General features: G+C 38.9%; 1 protein-coding gene across 1 annotated transcript in view; it reads left to right on the top strand.

The window, feature by feature from the left end:
* Window positions 1-25,894, top strand: part of PLXDC2 (plexin domain containing 2) — a 284,011-nt gene that overhangs the window by 247,111 nt on the left and 11,006 nt on the right. The window contains exons 10-12 of the mRNA XM_042475224.1: window positions 8,505-8,565; window positions 9,846-9,999; window positions 16,867-16,905. Coding sequence (XP_042331158.1) covers window positions 8,505-8,565; window positions 9,846-9,999; window positions 16,867-16,905 — 254 coding nt within the window. The remainder of the gene's footprint in view (window positions 1-8,504; window positions 8,566-9,845; window positions 10,000-16,866; window positions 16,906-25,894) is intronic.

The raw sequence follows: 25,894 nt of genomic DNA, 5'->3' as shown, positions 1-25,894 counted from the left end.
CGGTGTATCGGGGCCTCAGCGGCCAGAGCGGCAGCCATTGAGGCCCCGATCCGCCGCTTTCTGGGCCGCGGGGAAGCGGCAAAAGGCCCCTTCCCCGCAGCCTGGAAAGGGGTGTCCTTGGGGCTTCAAGCCCCAAGGACACCCCGTGGCGGCAGGGAGGAGGAGAAAGGGGCCACTTGGCCCCTTTCTCCTCCGCGTCGCTGGCGCAGCTGTCTGAAGGCTGCGCCCAGCGACGCAAAGCCAAGAAGGAGCTCCGAAACAGAGCTCCTTCTTGTGCTGCGTAAAGGGCGCTCTAAGCGCCCTCACGCGGCGCGATGGCATCACGTCTGCGCCGCCTCATTTGGAGGCGGCACATTCGTGACGCCATCATGGCGGCCCCCATGTAGATGGGGCACCGCCATCTTGTACGTCCTCAGGACGTATTAGGCTTGGGGGCGTCAAAAAGTGACGCCCCTTTTTAAAACTAGGACGTCCTGAGGACGTCCCTTATGGCCGTTTGTAACGCGCCTATGTGGCCTAAGTTTTAAAAGAATTGGCTGCCAGTATGTTTTTGGTCCAAAGCCAAGGTGCTAAGGGTGACATTTAAAACCCCACATAGGTTTAAATATTTAAAGTACTTTAAAAAGCACCATTCCCTTTATATTCTTTTCCATGCATGGGATTATTCTACAAGGGACATTCTCTGTGTTCCACCAGTGGGTGCAATACATTTTGGCATAATAGGAAGAGGCCCTTCTCTGCTGCAGTGTCCAAGTTATGCACTCCCTTTAGAGCCCCAACTGGTGCCAACAGTGGTTTCTTTCCAGCTCCAAGTAAAAAGATAGCTTTTTACTTGAGTTCATTCAAAACTGCACATGTTTGTCCTTTTAGATTGTCCTAAACTGTTTTAACTTTTTTAACTATCATAAGTGTTAAACTCTTTAATATGCTTTTAATTTGCTTACATTGTTCTTATTGATGATTTTAAAACTGTTCAAATCATTTTGTTTTTGTTTTTGGACATCATGCTGAAATCATTATAATATATAGGGTAGAATAAAAATATTTTAATAAAGACGTCTGCATAACTCTAAGTTACATACATATATGTCAAGATTCTAGCCTATATGTTTGCTTCTTCTTCTGAGGTATTTTCTTTGTTCTTATAGAGTAATAGAATCACAGAGTTGAAAGAGACCTTAAGGGCCATCCAGTCCAACCCCCTGCCACGCAGGAATACTCAATCAAAGCACTCCCGACAAATGGTCCTTCAGAAGCAATACAGGCCGGCACTTTGTGCTGGCCTATGGGCAGGGTTAGGGCACAGCATCTTCATGCTGCATGCCCTAACCTTGCCCCCAGGATGCCATTTTGGCACGTGCCGGTTCACACGGCACGTGCCATGATGACGCCTCTCTGGTGCTACATCCACATGATGCAGCACTGAAGTGGTATCATAAAGCCGTGCCACCACAGCTATGGTACCTTTTGGAGGGCACAAAAATTAGCTGCTTTTGGCGGCTCCTTTTTGCGCTCTCCAGAGGCCAGATAGGGGCTGTGGCTGGGGTTGCTGTGCCACAGGAAAAGGGCAGCTGCATGCCACCCATCTGTACAGCCCCCCAGTCTCTGTTTAAAAACCTCCAAAGAAGAAGACTTCATCACTTTGTGGGGCTGTATGTCCCATTGTTGAATAGCTATTACTGTCAGGAAGTTTTTTCTAATGTATAGCTGGAATCTATTTTCCTATAGTTTGAAGTTTTGTATACTTCATGCAGTCAACTGCAATTGGGGGAACCTGAAGACAATCATAGATACTGTATGGAAAATTGATTTCCCTATCAGACCTCATGACTTCCTATGAGGAAGGCTGATAAGGCTCAACTCCTTATCCGACCGTCCTTTTATGTATTCCTCAAAATGTTCTGTTGCTTTGCTTTGTCTAGTTTCTCCCACACTGATTTGCTTTGGAGAAAGAGATATCTAAATACAACCTAAATGCACCATGGCACATGCTGTATTGATTATGAATGGTGGACAGGACAATAAAGGAACAAGTGGAAAATAAAATACGCAGAAAGTGCTGGCTGGGAAAAGCTGGAGCAAGTACTTCCATGTGCTCAGTGTGCATGCATTTTCCAGTGTCTATAGAGGATTCATGGGTCCATGACAAGCCACCCTTAGATGTTCTTTGCTGCTTATTCCTCCAGTGTATGTGCTGCATAATAGCAGTAATTAAATCATTTGCTTCCCACCTCTACATATAATGAGTGCTAATGGGTATTCGTAATGAGAAAACTGATGAGCCCCTACTCTTCTATAATTCATCAGTAATCAGCATTTGACTGTTTTTGCTGTGTGTTCACTTTAATTTGACTTTGCATTCATCTAAAGACAAATGTGACCTGGAGGGGAAGAGAAAAACCAATACTCCTGGAACTTCGAGCCTACATCATTCCAAGCTCTGTGAACACCATCTGTCATAGGACCTTCCAGCCTTTCCTTAGCTTGTTTCTTGTCTCTGTTGATTAAATCAGTAGAAGAGTTTTCTCTTTTCCACTTTAAAATTCCAGTTCTTTTCAAATTATTCTATGATGTCCATATCTGGAATAGGCACATAAGACTTTGCAGAACTACAGATATTCTTCCTGTAGTGTGCAAATATAGTTCTATTAAGCACTTGTATGGTATCAACCCAAAATAAGAAATTAATAGGATTTTGTAATCATGAAAGGAGGAGAACTTTCTCCTAATGGAAAAAGAGGTAGCCGTGTATTGGCGGCGGCGGGAGGGGGGGTTATGCCATTAATTCTGTATATTTTTTTTCTTTTGTTTGTTTGTCTGGAAGAAAATAGGGACAACTTAATATTATAATTTTAAAAGGGGGAAAATAGGGGGTGGGAGGAATGATGAGTTGATAGTCCGGAGTGATATTACTTGGTATTTTATGGTACTGTATACAAATTGTGTCTCCCTTATTTGATATACTTGGGACCAGAAGTGTTTGGGGTTTTGGAGTTTTGGGAATTTTGGAATATTTACATATAGATACTGAAATATCTTAGAGATGGACCGAAGTCTAAACCTGAAATTCATTTGTGTTTCATACACACCTTACACACATAGCTTGAATGTAATTTTATCTTCAATATTTTAAATACATTTTTTGCATTAAACAAGGTTGGTCTACATTGAATCATCCAAAAGCAAAGGTGTCACTATCTCAGCTAGTCATGTGGACAGTTTTGGATTTTGGAATTTCAGATAAGGGAGACTCAATCTGTATTCTTGCAATATTATTTTTAATAGAACAAAATGTCTAAAATGTACACATAAGAGATTATTTGAAAAATCATCTCCTGTGATCATCCCATGTTTGGGCTGCATATTTAGGGGGCTACAGCAACCCACAACCAATCAACAGTAGACATTCATAACACAAGATTAGGGAGACTTGTGCTCTCAGTTTTCTTAGCCTCATGACCTCCATGATGCAGGATAATAGCCACTTTATCAAATACTTGTAATTATATGAAAACTCGAGACATTTGGGTACCTCTCTTAATTGACGTATAGATTCTGACCCTTTTCTGTTTGCCATGTTGAACCACTGACAGTTTCTGACATATAAGCCAGTTTTGAAACACAGTACAGCCCTTCAGTCATTGTAATGAATACCATTTTAAATACATTGTGTGCATCCTGAGCTAACTGATGACATGAAGCACTGAGCACCTCCCGTTCCTATCATGAAGGTGACTGCTCAAATTGTTATTTTGAGCAGCCTAAATGTAGGTGTTTTCCTGTGCTTGATAAGTGAAACAAGTCCTTTCTGCGTTTTTTTCCCCCTTTATGATCCATAGCAAATGGCCTTTTTCCAGGACTGGGAAGTAGAAGTAGGAGTAAAGAGTAAAGGATTAAGACGTTTTTGCAGGAGTAGGAATAAGGAGTAACAAAATATATTTGTTACTCCTTATTCCTGTTACTATATTGTACACGCAAATACCAAAAAAGGGGCTTTTCCCCAAGGGTAGGGAGTAGGAGTAAGGAGGAGTAAAGGAGAAAGAGGTTTTTACAGGAGTAGGAGTAAGAGTAATGTTAAGGGGGGAAATCTTATGCTGGAGTAGGACAAGGAATAATCCCAAAATCACCACTAGTCCCCAGCTCTGCTTTTTTCTAGTATTAGGAATATAGGGCTGGGCTGACATTGCTAGTTTTTTATAATGGCTTACAAAGAAACTGTAACAGATGTTAATACCTAATTACTTTTACATTATATTGTTATAAATATTATTTTCAGTAAAACATAAAGTTTTAAAATGTCCATGTAGGAAGTGGGCTTAAAGATTCCTCCTCCTCTGTTTCATGAAACCACATTCCTGTAACTATGATGAGTTACACTTCCATTGTAAATGGAATGACATTATCCCTCAAGTTACACTTTGATGTCACTTAGGATGCATTTACACTGTAGAAATAATGCAGTTTTGACATCACTTTAACTGCCATGGCTCCATCCTACAGAATCCTGGGATTCATAGTTTTATAAGGTACTAGCATTCTTTTCCAGAGAAGGATTTGTAAAGCTACAAATCCCAGGATTTCATAGGACAGAGGTACAACACTTAAAGTAGTGTCAAACTGCATTCTTTCTACAATATAGATGCACCCCTTGTTAGATCGCCTCCTTTTTCTGCAAAAAGGAATTACTAACAACATAGCTTTTTTTGCTGGCCAAAGCATCTTTAGAATGCTACAACTGTACTGTTTGTTATCCTAAATTTTAGGGGAAAGTAAGATGGAATAAAAAGGGAGTCAGTAACAAATAAATAAATTTAGGGCCTGAACAGACAGGCCAAAATAAAGCTGCTTCGGGTCACTTTGGATGTGTGTTGTTTAAAGGATGGATGCATCCAAAGAGGCCGGAAGCCACACCAAAGCTCAGCTTTAGCGCAACTTCTGGCCTCTTAAGATTTGTGTATCATTTAAACAGCATACCTCCAAAGTGAACCGAAGCAGCTTAATTTTGGCCTGTCTGTTCGGGGTTCGGGGTCTTAGATTCCCTTTCTACTCCCTATCCATGCCATTTCATTAACTTTCAAATGAACCATCCAGAATTTGTTGAATTATACAGAACCTCTTTCTTATTTTTTAAAAGATGCATGTTGTTGTTTTTATATTGCCTATTGTTGGCATCTTTCCCTTGACATCTCTGAAAGAGGAGGAAAAGTATAGATTTTAGGTAATGTAGTATATAAACATTCTGCCTTGTTTCTGCGAGTGCATTTACACTGTAGAAATAATGCAATTTTACACCATTTAAATGCTGTAGCTCCATCCTATGGAATCCTAGGATTTGTAGCTTTACAAATCCTTTGCTATCAAAGAATGCTAGTACCTCACAAAACTACAAATCCCAGGATTCTATAGGACGGAGCAATGGCAGTTAAAGATGTGTCAAAATGCATTATTTTACAGTGTAGATGTACTCTGCAACATAAATAGGGACAAATGACTCTTTGAAAACCTCCAGGTGTTTACAGCTCCTCTCTGTCTCACATTCACTACCCTAGAAGAAATCAACTCAGTTCCGTGCAGCATTCTGTCAAGAACCACTAGCCAAATCAACCCATTGCCATTATGTCTGTAAACATGATCTGCGGTAACTCTAAAAATCATATTTATGTATTCTGGGTAAACGGACAAGCAAGGGATTCTCTATAGTGAAAGCCCCCCCCCACCTTCCTCCCAAGTAAGGTCCTTGTTCTCATGTCCTAAAATGTGGTCTGTTAATTGCTTTGCTAGGAGCAAACTTGGGTCATCCTTTGAGAATGAAGTTGTTATAAAACGTCTGTGTTGACAGATGGTCCAAATGGCATAACTAATCAAATCTAGCATGGTGTTTTTGTGGCAATGGGGAATTATCGCTGTGCCAGTAAATGAAAGGCTTATTAAATGTTGTGTTCTAAGCAGGAAATACATTGTAATGATAGCTTGCAGAGTCATAATTTGGGGATGCAACAATGATTATATGCTCTGTGACTGATGGTTCTCTGACATATGCCTTGGAAATATTTTGTAGATAGCTCCACTTGGAGCCAAAACTATCTTGCTCCTGATAAAGCAGCTTTTCAATAAGAATGATTAGGCTCACCATTGCGTCAGCAGGATGCGTTGAATAGACAGGGCCTGTCATTCTTTTCATTTTCCTAGTGCAAACTAATCCAGATTATTTGCTAGTTCCTCATGTTTGTGATGAGTACTATTTCAGATCTTTTCATAGAGGCAGAGATTTAGTAAACAAAGATTGCCTGCTTCACTATGGATTGAGTTCTACTAAGCCAAGGCAGGATAGAAATCTTCTAAACAGGAGGGTAAGTGAGTGACAGCTTTCAGGACTTCATCCTTACAATGCAAGGTTATGCATGTGCACTCAAACAATTGCCATTCAGTTCAATAAGACATACTGTCCAATAAGGATGCATAAGATTGCAGCCACAGTTTTATATGTTTGTGTAGTTATACAATCAGCTACATTTTGAATTCTGGCTTCTCTAGATTTGTCGTGAAATACAAACTTTCCATAACTGTTTTTCCATTAACATTGAACACTGAGTTCATTCAGAGTTGAAAGTAAAAATGATTACCAACAACACAGGCCATATCTTTGAACCTTGTTCTCTTAACAATTCTAGGTCAAGGATGTTACCCACGCAGGGTTAGAAAAGTTATATTTTGGACTACAACTCTGAGAGTTCCCTAGCCAGCAAGGTCACTGAGAAATTCTTGGAGCAATAGTCCAAAAAAGTATTTTTGTTTTCCTAAGTTGTATTAGGAAATGTAGCCGCCTTTGTTTTTCATAGAGGACTCATAGACCTCCTACTCCAGAGATGTACATTGACTACGCTATTTAAGGCTTAATTCACTCTATCTCACAGGCACTGGGTACTGCCTTCAAATAGCCCGTCTTGTCTTAAAGATTATAGTAATACAATAGGGCACAAAAAACAGAGCATGACCTCCTAATTCCCCTGAATTTTAACTCTAAAACTCTCTCAGTCTCCCACTCTCAGTCTTCCAACATCCCCCCAAAAATGAAATCTGATCATCACTGTCTTCCTCCTCCCAAGCATAGCTTTTGAAGAGCCACTCATAAAAATGCCCCTGTCTGACATTCTACCCATATTGAATATCATCCCATTACTCAATGCGCAGACCATCTTTATTTTCTCAGAAATAAAACCCACAATATGCTGTCAGATGAGGACTCTTGTTTTGTCTTGCTTTATCTTGAGAAGTACTATAACCATTCTGTTTCCTCTTGGACTTTAGGCCTTGTCCATTACAGTGTGTTTTCTTAAGCTTGATAACCTTGCCTCTTCATTGTTACAAGGTTGCCTTGTTTCCATTCCAAGATCTCAAGTCATTTTAGGAGTAATAATGCCATTTTTGTGTGGTTGAATCCTCTGTGGGAATAATTAATGTGTAACTGTACCAGCTGGTTTAAAATTAGCTCATTGCATACTATAAATTATAATTTGTGGGGAACCTCATTAATTTTTCCTTAATTGGGGAAATAGTTTATGAGAATCCTAAGCCTCTACAATGAAAAATGAAAAATAAAGCAAATAAAGTCTTCTGAATTGTCATTGAGAGTCTTTTGGATGGGTTCTTGCTCAAAATCTGGCATGTTTTCTTCAAACATTCATGAGTGCCTTTATATCTCTGGCGGGGTACAAACCGCTGCTTTGCGGCGCTCCCCCGCCGCCGCCATTTGCTCCGTGCGGGAGCCGCAGCAGCCAAACCGCGCGACTCCCACGCGGAGCAAAAAAGAAGCTCCATTTCGGAGCTTCTTTCTGCGGCGCATCTATGACGTCGCGAGGCGCCTGGCGCGGACTCGCGACGTCATAGGCGCCGCGACACGTCTGGACGCTGTGCGTCCAGTACGTAAAGATGGCGGCGCCCATGTAGAAGGGGCGCTGCCATCTTGTACGTATAGGATATGTACTAGGGTTAGGGGGGTGCGGAAGCACCGCCCCTTCCTAACCCTAGTACGTATCCTATACGTACTAAATGGCGGTGTGTATCCCGCCTCTGATTGCCTACTATGATAAAAAGAAAACTGTAGCACCTGGTACATCATGTTCTTTGTAGTATAACTTTGTCTGAAAGAAAGCAGAGGAAAATCTGGATGGAATGAATTAAATTGGCTTAAATCCATGGGCTTGAGATCAAATCTTAATCTCCTGCTGCATAGAACAATGAAGCTATTAACTATCCAAAGCAAAAAGACACTGACATCGCAAATGGTCTAATTATGGAAATTAGGTCCTTATAGAAAGAATTAATAATTTTTACTCAGAAAATCATCCTGAATGAAGTGAATACTCTGATGATCATACAGATTTAACAGTAAAGGACTTAACTGCTTTCTTCCCTCCCCTCCCCCCCCCCCCTTTCTCTCTCTATCCAACCAATCTATTTTTCATTTGCCTCCGGACAATTTTAATCTCTTCCATCATTTAAAGATGTTCCAGTGGATTTGATCGTCACCGACAAGACTGGGTAGATGGTGGCTGCCCTGAAGAGGTAATAATCAGACATTCTATATTTATGATTTTTTTGTGAACAGTTGGTACTTTCAAATGAAAATTTAGAGACTAGCTTAGATCCAGAAATGGTTCTCCCAACCAGGTTAAATAGCAAGTTTCTAGACTCAGTCTCCTCCTGAAATTATCAGTTTTGACAGCTGCATATCCACTGATGCTGGATCTGAATGTGGCTCCACTTTTGTCTCAGACAGCACTGATCAGCACATAAACAAAAATCTAGAAATGTTGTTCATGCACCTGTTTTTATGTACATTCTGGCTATGGTGTCTTGAAGTGTATGCTATAATTATCTATAAATACCTCATTAAAGAAATTTTGGCTACAATTGGCTGTATTAGCAATTTTATTAGTTAAGCATGGTGCATAAATATTATAAAAGATGATACAGGATCTGGCTATTAACTGACTAAATGGTTTAGTCCATAAGTCATAACCTGTGGTTTCTGTATGTTTTCAGAGAAGTAGCCATTTTAGTCTGCTTCAGAAGAATAATAAGAAAAAAATATTTTCTGGTACCTTTGAAACAAACATTTTTATTTTAGTATGAGCTGCCATTAGTTACAGTCCACTTCTTAATATGTGTGTATTCAAGCTTCAGGTATACACAAATATATAGTTACATGTAGAGCTGATTCTCAAATGTATTATTTTACGAATCTGAAGAGGAAAATTGTAATCCATGAAAGCAATCTATTAGTTTAAAGGTGCGTGACTCTTTTGTTCCCCTTTTCCCCCTCTTCATTTTTAGTATGCATTAAATAATTTATAAAAAAAAAACATTTAAAGTTAGCTAGGGCACATTGGTCCAAAGTGGAGTAACCAGGTGTCTTTTATTATAAGAGGTATCTCTCATAAGAGGGCCAGAAAGCTTGTCCCTAAGACAAAGAATGTGTTACAATGTCAGATTCCAGATTTGGAACATGTAAAATCATAATATGGATAATTACTTTATATCTCAAATTTAACATCCAGTCTTTCAGTGATCAGTCATCATTCTTGCAATGGCTGGGAGCCTAAACATTTCAAAAGATTTTTTTTAACCATTCTTTCAACATGTCTTCACCCATTTTAGAGATTTCTGTGTGTTTGTTTTAGTTCTTAATCAAGACAGAATTACTGAATTTAGGTTTCCATTTTCATGCACTCCAGTTAGACATTTTTGCTTGCTTTAGATATCTGTAGAACTGTAGACATATGGAGTACACTGAGAGCTAATTTCTACTTTCTTGTTTGTTTTTGTTTCCCTCTTTTCTATAGTCTAAAGATAAGCTTTGTGAAAAGAGTGTAGACACAACTCAAATGCCTCCTCATACCACCATTGCTATACAACAAACAACAACAAGATTCAGAGTTTTAACCACTACCAAAGAATCCATGACATCCCATCTACCAACTAGCCTACCCACAGAAGGTAAACTAAACTGGAATGTGTGATATATAATGCTGAATCTTTTGAGGAGGAAAATGCTGCATAAGATCTACATGTTTGGGGAAAGTAAGCCTTAATAACAACAACAATCTAAAAGCTCCCCAAACCAAAATGTAATGTTTACCCACCAGCATGGGGGGAAGAAAGGTAATTCTCCTTATTTCTTCACTTTAAACCCAAACTTTGTTTGGTGTTGAAGTTCTGGTTTGTAATCCAAACCAAAAAGAAAGCACAAAGCCAACCTTACCAAGAAAACCCGTGATAGATTTGCCTTAGTCAGAAATGACTTGAATACACACAACAACAACAACAACAACAACAACAATTTGAACATGCTTGCTCAGAAGTTATCCCTATTAAGTGGGGCTTACTCCCTGGTAAAGTATATAGGTTTGTGACTTTAGTTGCTTCTTTTTAGTAACATGAAAGTTGTGTAGTGCTTTCCAGTCCTTATAGGATTTTAACTAAAGTCCTTTTTCATTTCTTTTTTTGTCTCTTTCCATTGCTTTAAATTCTCATTAAGAAGATAAATGAAAATCAAATAATGTCGCTTCGTTGTATATTTTACTTAGGCCTGTTACAGACAGCCAAATAAAGCTGCTTCGGTCACAGTGGAGATATGGGGTTTCAAGATGCATGCGTCCTAAGAGTCCAGAACTCACACCAAAGCCCGCTCCAGTCCTAAGGACTGGAGCATGGCTTTGGTGTGGCTTCTGGACTCTTAGGACGCATGCATCTTGAAACCCCATATCTCCACTGTGACTCGAAGCAGCTTTATTTGGCTGTCTGTACAGGCCTTGTGTACCTAAAATTCATTTATAATTGGAAATATGCAGGCTCATCCAATATTTAAAATGTGACTTCAAGCCAAAAGTTAATATCTACACACAACACGCAGTGCGCCATGTCGGTTACCTCCCTTGATTATTTAGGAGAGGTTAAAAAACTTCCTCTTCCAACAGGCTTTCCCCCAGACAATGTAATACCTGCTTTCTCCCCGCTGTACCATTGCACCTGCACTTTGGCTAGCTATTGTTGTGATTTTAATCTGTAAGTTTCTATCTTGTTTTTAATTGTATTATTGTATTGTTTGGGTTTTTTTTTATGATCCTGTTTGTAAAATCGTACATCGCTGTACTTCTTTGTAACCCGCTTTGATCTATTAAGGAAAAGTGGGCTATAAATAAACAGTTTATTATTATTATTATTATTATATGCGGGCCCCTTTATGCACCTTTCAGCTACGCTGAAAGCTGCACACATGGTTGCAATGCACATGCACCATGGGACATGCACCGCACACACATTATGCACAAGCCCATTATTTTCAATGGGGCTCAAGATTGTGCTATTTGCCTTATGCGAGAGGTCTGGAACGGATCCCCCGCATAAGGCAAGGGCCCACTTTATTGTCTCATCTCTTGAGGTGTGTGTGTGTGTGTGTAAACAAAGATGAGACATTTGGTATGAAATGTCAATTTCAATGACAATTGAACATATTAAATCAATTTAATCAGGTATAGGATTTGGTTTGTGTTGTTGTTGTTAAGTGCCTTCAGGTCGTTTCTGACTTATGGTGACCCTAAGGCAACCTATCCTGGGTTTTCTTGGCACATTTCTTCAGAGGCACTTGCCCAAGATCATCAGTGAGTTTACATGGCCAAGACAAGATTCAAACCCTGGTGTCCAGAGTCCTAGTTCCATACCCAAACCACTGCACCGCCATCAACTGGCTGGTATATGTATTGATTGTTTATGTTCCTCTTCGTACTGTTATTCTGAATGTCACTTGTATTTCTGCGTGTAACATCTCACATTTTATTTCTTGAAGTTTTACATAAAACCTTTTAAAACAATTGATGCACCAGTTGGTGGTCGTAAACCTTTGGATTGGCACATGTAAATTAGTGTACTGCGTCACCTACAGGCTGACCAAGATCATAAATCATAATGTCAGATTTTAAAACTCCTTCAGCACATTTTGCTGGTCTATCTTTTCCATGTCCTGCAAAAGTCGCTTCCTGGCACTGATGCATCCCAATCCATTGAAAGTGTCTAGGGGAGGGAAGAGGTAACCAGGCAGCATTCAGGTGTATTTCCTTAACAGATGCTATTTTTCTGGATCTTTATTTTTTTATTTTATTTATTATGATATTTTACCCACTCTTTAGCCCTAAAGGTGTCAGAGTGGCTTACATTATTATTTAATTAGACGGTTCCCTGCCCTCAGGCCTTACAATCTTCAAAAGAACCAGCATAGTTCACTTTTCCCGAAAGTATAGAGTCAAATGTTCATGCAAATGATTATTGGGATGCACTCTAACCAGGAAACTGGCTTTTTCAGTGGGGGTGGGGGTGATGTTGTACAAGAAGATATTGCTTCTTCTGCAACATCCCGAAAATTATATATACACTAGGCCCTTGATATCTGCTGGGGTTTGGGGGCGTGGATAACAAAATCTGTGGATGCTGAAGTCCCATTAAATAGTAAAGTGGTGACCTTTATATAAAATGACAAAATCATGGTTTGTGTTTTGGTATTTATTTAGTTTTTAAATACTTTTAGATGTGGACAGTTGAATGCATGGATAAAAAAAATCCATGGATATGGAAGGCTGACTGTACTGGCATAATTCCAAGGGCCCTTTCACACTACAAAGTTATAGCACTGGTTCCATTCTGTGGAACTTTGTGATTCACAGTTTAGGTTGTCAGAATTTTTAAACCACAGAGCACTAGAGCCCCACCAATCTACAAAGTTCAGGTTTCTGTAGTATGCGGTCATGACAGTTAAAGTGGAATCAAAGTGTTCCGATGTTGTAGTGTGAACGGCTACACCAACATAGGTCAGCAATGGGATTCTAGACTTAATTTATTTGGAATGTAATTCCCAGATATCCTTGGTGAGGGGAGTAATCTGAACTAAAGAAATGTATAAACCCTGTCATGGGGAAATAACCATTGCCTTTGATCACCAAGACATGAAGGTGTCTGCTACAGCCAGTCTTCCATTCTTTATATCAGCCATTTTTAATCTGTGTTTTGGAAAATACTGGGACTCCTTGGGGTGACCAATAATGGTGGCCCAGATGTGCAGAAATATCAGCTGCTCACCATTATTTGGCTTCCCTTTCAACGGACAGCTATAAGAATACAACTTTCATTTACATGATATAAGGCGTATTAGACCTAGCAGGTGCCTTGCCTAAACTAAGTGTGCTTCCAGCTCTTTTGCAATGTGGAAGACAAGGTGCTATGGAAAGCACTCTTGGAAAATAAATACTAGGAAAAACATGTCACTCGATTTGGGAGAACACAAATGAAATTAACTGGCTAAAATTAATATACAGCTTCTGTATTCATGAAATGGCAGCAAGCACAATTTATTAAAACATGTCTACAGGGGGCAAGTCCCTGGCTCTGTGCATTCTCTTTATTAGTGGGAGATATTATTTCATTAATGCTACTTTATGAAAGAGGAAGAATATTACTCTAGAGTCTAGCTCTTTACAATAAGAAAACCACATACTAAAATCTAGACTGTCAAGAAGTTGAGTACTTATACTGAAGGCAGATATTATGAAGGATTCTATCAAGAGACTACTCAAAGACAGAAAGATTAAGCTTTGTAACACTCAAAGATAATACCAAGTGGAAAATGTCTAATGCAAAGGAATATTTTTCAGTGCAGCAACATGGAAAGAAAGATTTCAGTGCTGTCAGTGCAAGCTTTTGAGCTTCAGTTCTCAGTATACCTCTGCTAATAAGGCCCTACCAGTTTCTGGCTGCTCAAACTGACAAGGAATTGTAGAAATCTGAAAGTAGTAAAAGAGTTTTTAATTGGAAGTTTCTATAAGGGACAACTATAAGAAATGGGAGCTTATGCTCTGGTCTTCAGTGAGTAACTAAGTCCTGAGGATCTCAAGTGGGCATTCAAAAGGCATACAAATAAAAACATACTTAAAAGATTAATATTACCTATGAGAAAGATAAAGTGCTTTTATATGTTGCAAGTTAAATTTAGTTAATTGGTTCTCCTATCGATTTTCCACAATATGTAATTCCATATAGAGGTGCACTGAATTTTTATCCACCAAAAAAAAAAAAAAAGTGTATTCCAGAGACTATAAAATACTCAAGCAAAAGTGCACATTTTTTCTCTGGCTTCTAACTTGTGTATTTTTCCTTTCTACTGTATTTCCAATGCCATTATATTCTCTCTCATAGCAATTAGTGTACAAGATGATGACATGACATTAAGTAGCTGATCAGATCTGCTACACAGCATTGTCACTTTGAGCAAATAAATTGCCTACTCGGGGATATGAGATAATTAGGCTATGCTCCCTTCTTTTCATGCTATGCTATGGCAGTTTTATTTTTCTAATTTTCATAGCATAGTACAGCAAGACGAAGGTTCAAACTAGACATCAAGGGAAATTCACATTCCTAAGGGTTAACCCATTTAACTCCATCAGTGAAATTTCCTTACAGTCAAACTTACAAATTCTGTGTTTCTGTTCAACCGATCACAGACAAAACATGATGAATGTGAGAGCTGTAAATCAGGAAAAGTGCATGCTGTGACAAACAGATGTCTTTCAGCACTTGAGGGAGTACTCTCCTATGCACCTGCTAAGCTAGGTCTTGTTTAACCCTGAGTATGATACCAAATTCCTTCAGCAATGGGACAAGCATTCCCTGTCTTGCCACACTATGTCACAAGTTTGTACAGACACAGGCTGAGGTCACCATGTCGTAGGATAAATAATGACAGACAGAGTTATGTTCCACTTGCATTGCATAGTTCCTATAAACATAAATGTAGTCCCTTGACATGAATGTCTAGTCGTAACCAACTGTAGGGGGCTGTGCTCTTCTCCATTACTAAGCCAAAGAGCTAGCTTTGTCCGAGGACTGCTATGGCGGGTGATGCTCATGTGGCCAGCATGAGAAGTAGTACCTATTTATCTACTTGCATTTGCCTGCTTTCAAACTGCTAAGTTGGCAAAAGCTGGGACTAGTGACAGGCGCTCACTCCATCATGCAACACCCAGGCCTCGAACTGCCAACCTGCTGATCTTGCAATCAACAGAGTCAGCGTCTTAACCACTTGAGCCACTGCAACCCCTACACATTATATATAATGGTATACTATGTTGGATACCATTATTGTGCAAATGTTCGTGGCTGACTAGCTGACATTTCATTACAAAAACCCAACACAAAATGCAATGTGCATTGGGATATCTTCCTCACTGGGCCACTGTGCTCTCTCAGTGGGGCCTTAGACCCCATTGTGGAATGAACAAAAGTACATTGCATATCATGTATATGCTTCCCAGTGTGCAATCAGACCTCAATTTCTGTTCCCTTCAACTGGATCTAGTCATTGTTCCATGTCCAATAAAAAAAATAGTCCACATGCATCTGTATATGTCACTAACAGAATGCTGGCAAAGAAGTGCCACCATTTGCCTTAGAAATATAGAGATGTGGTTCTTTTCCTAACTCACATAACTGACAAAACATTACTTATGCTTATATACAGTGAACAAATCATCAAAGAAAGGCACGTTTTGTTAAGAGCAAGAGTGCTGCAGAAAAACAAGCCCCTTTCCAGCTCAGCTCTAATGCCTCCCTAGTTTATTTCTTAAGGCTTTTCTTAGTTGTGGGCTTTCAAGTTGTTTCCAGCTTATGGCAGCCCTAAAGCAAGTCAATCATGGGGTCTTCTAGGGCTGAGAATGTGTGAGACATTGAGAATCACCCAGTAGGTTTCCATGGCTGAGCAGGGAATTGAACCCTGAACAGTTTCTTAGTACAGTACTGTGGTATAACTTGAAGATTGCTTATCTTGGGGTTGATGGGAGAATCTCATCATGCTCTTTCTGGATGAGACCAAACTAGAGTTTATGCATACTACTCAGGAATAGTTTATGCATGCTAGTCATCAAATTATTTTTAAATCCCATTATTCGTCATGGTTTCCCCAATGGAATTCATAGAATTGAGGTTTATGAGATTGTGGATAATTCTTCAGTCATTTTATGATAATGTAGAGAAACTATTTTCTAGCTGCTTCAAAGATCTAGATTTTTCTAGGGTGATGGAGGAGAAAATCAAGATTTCCAAACTATATTAAATTCATTTTATGTCTGTAGCTATACTGCAGTTTTATTGATGTGTATAGCCCACAGTTTCTTAACCAGGGTACCCTGTAACCCTAGGTCTGTACAAGAGATCACTAAGAGTGCTACAGGGGATTGTGATTGGAAAGAAAAACATTTTTTAAGCTGTAGAAATAAGAACCTTTGTGTTGTAGTGGTTTGAGCATTGGACTATGACTCTGGAGACCAGTATTCAAATCCACACTCAACCACACAAACCCACTGGCTGACCTTGGGCAAGTTACAATCTCTTAACCTCAGAGCAAGGTAATAACAAACTCCCTCTGATCATAATTTTGCCAAGAAAACCCCATGATAAGTTTTCCTTAGGGTCACCATTAGTCAGAAACAACTTGAAGGCATACAACAACAGCAATGCAAATATAATAATTTTCATGCTGTTGTACCCCGAGATCTGGAAAGTATTTTGAGAGTTCTTCCAGGTAAAATGACCGAGAAAGCCTAATACATGTTGTATTATATTATTCCCAATAATTAAAAAAAAGAGAGAGGAAGAAGAGGGAGAGAGAGAGAGAGAGAGAGAGGTCTCTAGACATATAGTCAGTTGTGACTATAGAACCAAACACTATTTATTGTGTACATTGGAAATCATAAAATTAGTGCATTAGATCAGGTGCTTCTAAAAAAAATTGCTCTAATAGCTTTAATTTTCTTTTTCCAGATGATACCAAGATAGCTCTACATCTAAAAGATAATGGAGGTAAGTGCTACTTTCCTTTGTGTTCAAACTTCATAAACATATTACGTAACTAACATCCCAAAAAGCTTGATCAATATGTGTCAGAGAAATGCCTTGTGCTGGACCCATGGGGGATTTCTTTTATCCACTTATCTGTGACACAGCACCATGGAAGACATTCTGAGAGCTCATCAGTTCAGTAAATTCCTATTACTGTATGTCTAACATATTGTCACAATTAGCCAAACCACTTTAAGATTGGTTAATTGATTTTTAGAGTATATGACCTGCCTTCCCTAACTAGGAAAACAAGAGTAGATTATGACACTCATCTATTAATATCCAGACACCAGTCCACTTCAGACAAAGACATTTTAACAGATAAATTGAGCATTGATGAGAAAGGACCCATGTCACCCTTTTTAGTTATCATCACTGTATTGTTTTGCTCCTATTTTCTTGCTCTGAGATCTAATTTTACCAAAGTGTGGGAACCACTGGATTAATGTCATCAGTTAATGATTATTAATCTTAGGAAGCCTAATTCAATAACTTACAATGGAAGTGAGGAAATTTTTACTGTTATATTTATCTTTAATTGCCATTTAAGTTAAAAGCCTGCCCTCATTTCCTTATCTGAATGAAGCTGGAAAATGCTTTTGGTTATCACCCTCTCTCCTTCACCCTGATTTAAGTTTTGAGAGATGGAATCAGCTTGCATACATTTTTGAAAACTCAATTTCTCCCCTACATCACCAAAACGCTTTCCCTCTTCCTTATAATTTCATCATTCAAATCGGAACCCCTGGTATACTGGAGAGCTGAAGAATATGAAGCGGGCAGGACAACGACTGGAGTGTGATTGGTGGAAAACTGGACTCTTATCTGACAGAACTCATAAGAATTTTCTTTATTCTTATAGAAAGGCAATAAAAGCGGCGAGGAGATCCTCCTCGTCTGCATGTATTGCATCTGCAAAGTCATGTCCGGCAGAACTGTTTAGGATGGTGAGGGAACTGACAGTGACATCTGTGCCCTTTCCTGGAACCAGAGGACCTTAAAACTGTTGTAGACACACTGGTAACCTCAAGACTTGATTTTTACAATGCGCTCTACATGGGGCTATCCTTGTGCCTAGTCCGAAAACTGCAACTGTTACAGAATATGGCAGCCAGGCTGATTACTGGAACATCTAGGAGTGATCATATAACACCAATATTAAACTCACTCCACTGGCTACCTATTAGTTTTCGGGCACAGTACAAGGTGTTGGTTATTACCTTTAAAGCCCTATATAGCTTGGGCCCAACTTATCTAAGGGATCGCCTACTTCCATATAGTCCGTCCCGTACTCTCAGGTCCTCTGGGAGGAATTTATTGCAGCCTATAAAGACTAGGCTGGCTGTGACCTCCCAGAGGATCTTTTCTGCAACCACTCCCACTCTATGGAATGGCTTGCTGGACGAGATCCATCAAATTACTAATTTGGATAGTAATTAGATTGATTACTAATTTAGATAGTTTCAAGAAAGCTGTTAAGACAGATCATTTTACGGCAGGCTTTCCCAGAATAAACTACTCGGCCATGTAAATACCCCCACATAGATGTGATGATTCTGCCCACCGTTATTGTTTTAATTGATTATTATTATTATTATAAAGTTTATTAACAATTTAAAAAAACATTCAAGTCAAAACATTGTCTTGTTACATACATCCATTCTACATCATACATCGTACAACCTACAGACACAATTTTAAATCTTAATTGTTTAATTCTTTTTTTAAGGGGGAATATTTTGTATATATTGTTATTATTTTTAATATTGTAAGCCGCTTTGATTGTTTTGACAAAAAGTGGGGTAGAAATAAAAGCTTTATTTATTCATTTATTGTTATCCTCCCCTTTCTTTCACTTTACTGATTCCTACATGGATCCCAGGAAAAGATCTTCCAGTTTAGCTTTCTCAGACAGATGAAGAGTGTCTTGTGCTTTCTGTTTTAGAACACAGGAGATGGCAACCTGGATGCAAAGAAGACCACCTCCCTTACTACTCATTAGTTTGAACGTTTAATTTTGGAATTAACTAAACCATCATACTGTAATCATGAACAGAAATAAAGAAGGATTACTGTATCCATTTTCATGTATTAAAGAACCAGCTAGGAAATATAAAATTGCTTTGCTCTTTACAATAGTTTCTCAATAAATAAATAAATAAATTTAATTGACAGCTTAATTATTGAATTAAGTTAATGCTGATAGTCCAACTGAAGTCAATCAGTGAAGTTAAAATAAATAAATAAATGCTACCCCTTTCTGCAGATCTAATGCAGAATTAATGCAGTTTGACACTGCTTTAACTCTCATGGCTCAGTGCTGTGGAATTCTTGGATTTGTAGTTTTATGATATACTTTAGCTTTCTCTATCAGAGAGCTCTGGTGCCATAACAAACTACAAATCACAGGATTCCATAGGATGGAGCAATGACAATTAAAGTGGTGTCTAATGGCATTAATTCTGCAGTATGACAGCAGCCTTAATCTAAAACAGTGTCCATTCTACCTGCTACTCCTACCCACCAGACCCACCTTCATATTCAAACCATCATTTTCCAGCTGTGTGTCCTCAGTCTTCCTTTTCAGCCATCACATTCTCTCTTACCAGGCAGTCTTCTACCATAGTCACTCACTTTCCCCTCTCTTTGCTCACTACAAGCTTACTCTAAAAGTGACTTATAATACAACTGACCATAATCACTTTATTCTAAATTACCCCATTTATCATATTACAGTATGTATCCTAAAGTCAAGGATGCATTGCACATGCTGAATCAGTTGTAGATACATCTTTATTTTGGAAGAGGATTACATATTTGTTTTGGCTAGGACTTTTCATGTACCTCTGATGTACCTAATAGAAAAATATTTCACTTTTCAGATATTTCTGCATCTCGCCCTTAGTTATCTTTACAGCACTTTTGGTATTACAGGTTCAGTCTCCCTTATCCAGAATTCCAGAATCTGAAATACTCCAAAATCCAACACTTTTTTCATGGGTGGCTGAGATAGTGACACTTTTGCTTTCAGATGGTTCAGTGTACACAATCCCTGTTACATGCACAAAATTATTGTATAAAATTACTTTCATGCTATATGTTTACATATGTATATGTATAAGATATATATGAAACAGGAATGGATTTTGTGTTTAGATGTGGATTTTGCCTCCAAGGTATCTCATTATGTATATATATGCAAATGAAACCATTTCGAAATTGAAAAAAGAAACCCAAAATCAAAATATTTCTGTTCTCTGGAATTTTAGATAAGAGAGACTCAGCCTGTACAGAAGTCATTGGTGGCTGTATCATTCAGCTAATACTAACCTCATTTCCCTACTCTGTATCAGTGGGCTGCTGCTCTTTATCCTATGCAAGTTTTTTGTATTTCAGAGTTTCAGAGATGTTTTAGAAGTAGAGTGATTCCCTAACTTATTATTTCATTATTTATTTCTGAAGTCTTGTTTGCTTTGCTGCCAATGCATGTGCTTCAGAACTGATTTTCCCTCACTAAAAGTGGAGCAAATCAGTTCTTAATTGCTTCTCATCTGTGCTATATAGCTCTAGATTGTTCCACAGCAAAGGTCACAGTGTTCCACTCAGCATGTTTTGATTGCTCCTTTTGACTCCTGAAAGAGAGTGTGAGACATACAATTTGCAAAAGTGTAAGCCACAGATCATGTTCCTGTTTGAGATCTGAATCACTGCTAAAACAAAGTAAATACAATGATGATGAACAAATCAGATTTTTATTTCTTGAAATGTGCAGGATTCCAGTTGTTTTAAAAAAAGCTCAGTTACCACTAGTCCGATTACCACATAATGCAACATGAAATTGCATTGTCTTAGATTTCTGGATTCACATGACAATTATTATCATGGAATTAAGTTTAGCAACACCCCTTCTTGTTTTTGTATTATTTTTATTTATTTATTTCAAAGTCTCTGGGCCACATTGGCATAAATAAAAGTTGTTTGGACTGAAAAGTAGAAATCAACAAACAGCTTTATTTTACAGAGAGCCACTTTGGTTGGATGAGTTTCTTGGTACCTGATGCAAAAGAAGGGAGGAGAACCATCGCCCAAGTGGCACAGAAGCAAAGTTCGCCCAACAGGATTTTCTCACCGAAATTCTGGAGCTTGGAAAAATTACTTGCTTGAATTACAACTCACAGAATGGCCTGGCCTGTGGTGTATATGCAGTGCAGTAGTTATGTTGAACTGGAGGAGGGAATTCTGAAAGTTGCCATTTGAAAAAGTAACCTTTCAAAGCTCTATCAAATAACACAGTTTTTCCACACTGGAAAGTTTTGATCATGATTCATTGTCACAGCTCTCAGATTAGATTGATAAACTGTCTCATAGATATCTGCCTGCCTTTCTTTCTTTCTTTCTTTCTTTCTTTCTTTCTTTCTTTTTTTCTTTCCACTTTATGGACTTTGTCAGTCTTTCAGACAGAGCAGTCAATCCCAGCCCAGACAAATAAATGAGTCATCCACTTCCCCACAATGCATTCCCTCCCATTAAACTCTTATCAAAGTGAGGAAGTGAGTTACATCTGATCAATGAGACTCTGTCATTAGTTGTGGTCCTTTGGGGCCCCAGCTGTCAATACTAAATTAGAAGCTGTTGAAGGATTCTTAATAATCCCACCTGTCCCTCTCACACAATAACGTTTCAGGCCATAATTTATTGCATAGTAACTTAATTATATTTTAAATCATGCTGCTAGTTTAGGTCAAACTCTTCTGCCCTTTTTGTTTTTTATGTGGAAATTGCCCATGATTAAAAGCATTAAACACCTGTGCAGTAGCACTGAGTGGCCTCTCACTGTATATTCCATCTTGGTTTTATCAGCTTCTTCTGGCTTCCCAGGACTGTCACATCTGATTAACTCAGATGCCTTCTGTCTTTTGAAGTGCAGGTTGCTTGACTATGTGTTTCCAGATGAGCATTTTTGATACTTTAATGAACAGGCAAACCAGGAGTACCAGAATTTGTCTGACAGTTGACAATTATTTTGAGAGATTCTGCCGCTTTGGGATCTTTTCAGACTTAGCTTCCTGACTTTTTCAAATTGAATTTTCATGCTAGAACAACTTACAAAAGCTTCTCCTTCTGCAACATCACTGAAGTATTTTTATGTGTCCTAAAAAGGTTAAAGCCATTTCATAGAATAGAATCATAGGTCTAATCTGCATTGCAGAAATAATGCAGTTTGACACCTCTTCAACTGCCATGGCTCAGTGCTGTGGAATTCTGAGATATGTAGTTTTGTGAGATATTTAGCCTTCTCTGCCAATGGGCTCTGGTACCACAACAAACTACAAATCCAAGTATTCCATAGCATTGAGCCTTGGCAGTTAAAGTAGGGTCAAGCTGCACTATTTCTGCAGTGCAGATTAGACCATAGAATCATAGAGGTGGAAAAGATCACAAGGGCCATCGAGTCCAACCCCCTGCAGAAATGTTAAGTTGGTGTTTTTTAATTATAAAAATACAAGATAGTTGTAAATGTACAAGAATAGGCCTTTCTCCTCAAGAGACCCCTCAATTAGAGATAAAAGGTTAGGTCAAAAGTTAGTCATATCTAACAGCAGACCTATTGAAATCAGTGAGATTTCTGTAAATCATGATTAATATGAGTTCTACTGGTTTCAACAATTTTGCTCTGACTATGACAAAATCTGGATCTAACCCAGGGCTGGGCAACTAGGGGGCACATTATAGAGCTCATATATAAGGCCCAGTACAGACGGGCACGTTGCGACAATATTAGGGCTCAATAGGGTTGGGCGTCCAGACGCACTCAGCCCTAGTGATGTCACAGGTGCATGCACCCATCCACACAGTGGGCACCACAACTGCGCAGACGCCTATCAGCAGAAGTGATGTCATAGGGCTGCATCGCAGTCCTTATGATGGCGCAAAAAAGGAGCCGCCTAGAGTGGCTCCTTTTTGAGTGCACGCAGCAAAGAGGGGCGGCATTTCAGGACAGCTGTCTGTCCTGTTTGAACAACAAATTACAAAAAAGAAGATTAATGCTTATAACATGATGATAGATAAACCAGCCATTTGGAAATATGGTTTCAGCAAGTTTGCAAGAAGCAAATTAACAGATCAGCAAACCTTTGCATTAAATAGCTGCTAGTAATGAGACCTTACTGGAGATTGGTCTGTGTTGATCAGGCCATTCCTGTTACATAGCTCATCAATCTTAAAAGGAACAAGAAAAAAAATAATTGAAATCTTAGATTCCAATACCTTCTCCCTCTGCAAGCCTTTACAGGGAGCTAGGATCTGAAAATTCTGAACTGTGTTTTATGTGGTTGTGGGTAAAAGAGGAAACTGCTGAGTAGAGAAATCTTGGACCACTTGTACAAGTTATTGATTTTGGCATGTCACCTTCCATTCACATCCTTGAAAAAAAAAGAAACCTATATTTGATAGGTTACTCTACCTTTTACAGGAGTTTGTGGTTGGAATTCCAAGAGGGGAAGATCTATTTTGCAAACATGTGTTTAATGTGCTCAACACTGAACATTATTCACAGTGATTACAACACTTTGGGAAATTATTGAATGGCTAGGAATTCAGCTGATAGACTGAACAAAGACATTTAGAATGTACAGTTCCTTTACAGCAGTGATTCCCACAGTTGGTGGTATGCCCTCCCCCACAGATGGTGGAAAGATCCAGGGGGGCAGTGAGAGGAAAAAGGGGTGGCAGTGGGGTTATCAGACAACGTATTGGTGCACAAGGAAGATGGGGGGAACCAGCGGTTTTTAGGACCGTGGTGGGGGTGAGGGTTGCATGAAATGTCTTTTCAGGGTCCCTTAAAACCACCGCATAGCCTCACTGATTGTTTGGTGTGGTGGCATCTCCTACTCTTCGCCTCCCTACATGAGTTCACTCCCTTAGCCATGTCTTTCATTAGTAGTGATAGTTGGGAAATTAGTGGTAGTGGCTGTGAGGGAGACGTGGAAGGAAAAAGCAGCATTCAGATTTGGGACGCTGCTTAAACTTTGTTAGTTTTGCCAGGACCTTGTTGGCAGATCAGAGTTGCACTGCTATTTTGTGGTTCCATTTTGCGCCCTCAAAAGGCTAGATCAGGGCCGCAGCATGAGGTTGCCACGGCCCCGATCCAGCATAAAAAGGGGCGGCAGCAGGCAGCCCAATCGCGGCGGTCTATAGAGCCTCTATGTGATTCTCGAAGTTGTAGTTCAAAAAATATCCTTGTCTTAGTATGCATCCTCTATTGTGTGACAGTCTTTATACAGGACTGAGTGGAACAAAGCTACACATGTGAGAAAATGGAGAAAGGAAAGGATAATGGTACTGGATATGCTCAAATTTTCTCAAAAGGTACAGAGCAATAAATATTGCAGGACTATCATGTGTTAAAGGAAGGCACGTTTCACTTTCTCAAAACAGACTGGCTTCTGTGGATAGTTTTTCAGTCCCAAACTTAAAGCAGAGAGAGAAGTGACTACTTCAGGTAGCAGGTCTTTGGTGTTATGAGAAGGCAGGAAAGTGTCATATTTCCATTTTCATTGGCAGGGAGGGATAGAGATTATGAGAAATGCTATTCTCCAGTGTCAGAGTAACACAGCTGGCCTAGGCCACTATTCGCTTTGACTTTGAATAGGTGGTTAAGGGTGCCATTTATTAATCTGCTTCAGGCAGAAAAATTTTTTGAGATGGTTCTGCCCAGGGCAATCTATCAAGCTGATAGAAATGTGGTTTAAAAGGCAGACAGACAGATTGATATTTAAATGTCTCAGATTATTTATTTACTCTAAAAAGTTTTCTGATTCTGCATGGTAACATTTCAATCTTTTACATTACAAGATTCTCTGGAAAGTGCTTCTGTGGGCTTCAAGAAATGATGAGTTGGGTGTTTAAACCTCTCTCTCTCTCTCTCTCTCTTCTTTTAACAAAAGGCTTGTTTAAATTCTCTGCCAGAAGAGAAACTGCTGAGTTCATTCGTCCTTGGAAAACCAGCCTCTCAGATTAATAATCTTAACTTTGAGAAAGTTTAATCTAGTCACACTGATAAATTGCTTTCAGTTCAGTTTGTTTCATGGGGTTGAGGAGTATACTTGAAAGTGGATTGGTGTAAAATGTCTGGATTTACTCCAGATTCCTCATTTCTACCCCTATCACCAAGCTCTTTTTTTTTCTTACTGCAAACTTTGCTGCAGAAAGTGTGCAGTATATGCAATATATAAATTACATCAAGAAATTATTCATATCACTATTTGTTTTCTTGAATGATATGACTGCTACTTCTTTTCTTCAAAGACTTCAAATGTCATTATATTTATTATTTTATTTTATTATTTATTTGCTTTGAAAAGCAGTTATGAACAAAGAACTGGACAATGTCTGCAGTAAATAGATTATACTTTTGTTATATCTGAATAACCTACACACTGGAGATATGCAGAACCCCTACAGAAGAGCTGTGTTGCATTGAAAGGCTACATGTTCAGCTCAAATCATGCATGGTTCCTTATTCACTTTGTTCTTCTGGCAACTGTAATATCAAACTGAGTTATGGTATATTTCACAAATGACATTACTATAAGTGTTCTTTTGATTCCGAAGAAGATGATTCCTGAATAAATGCTCTGAAGATTCTGATTTAATTTTGTTCATAGCAGAACAAATTTTGGATATAGCCTGATCTTACTTTTAGGTTAAAATCCCATTGATACCATTGTAACATTACTGCTGGATAACCAGATACAGTATTGAGATCTTACATTGGAAAGGGAGTAGAGACACAGGCTTCTGTAAAGAATGTGCTTCATTCATTTTGCACTGATTGTAGGATTTCCTTATGGTATAATCTGGCCCTTTGAGTATGTTCTGGAATTAAAAGCAAGGCAGGAAGAGATTCATTTCTAGATCTCCTTTTTTGTTTTTAAGCTTCAAGCAGCTG

This window comes from Sceloporus undulatus, chromosome 6 (assembly GCF_019175285.1).
Source record: "Sceloporus undulatus isolate JIND9_A2432 ecotype Alabama chromosome 6, SceUnd_v1.1, whole genome shotgun sequence".
Classification (NCBI taxonomy): Eukaryota; Metazoa; Chordata; class Lepidosauria; order Squamata; family Phrynosomatidae; genus Sceloporus; species Sceloporus undulatus.
The sequence above is the reverse complement of the archived record's forward strand: the minus strand, read 5'-3'. Positions and strand labels throughout refer to the sequence as shown.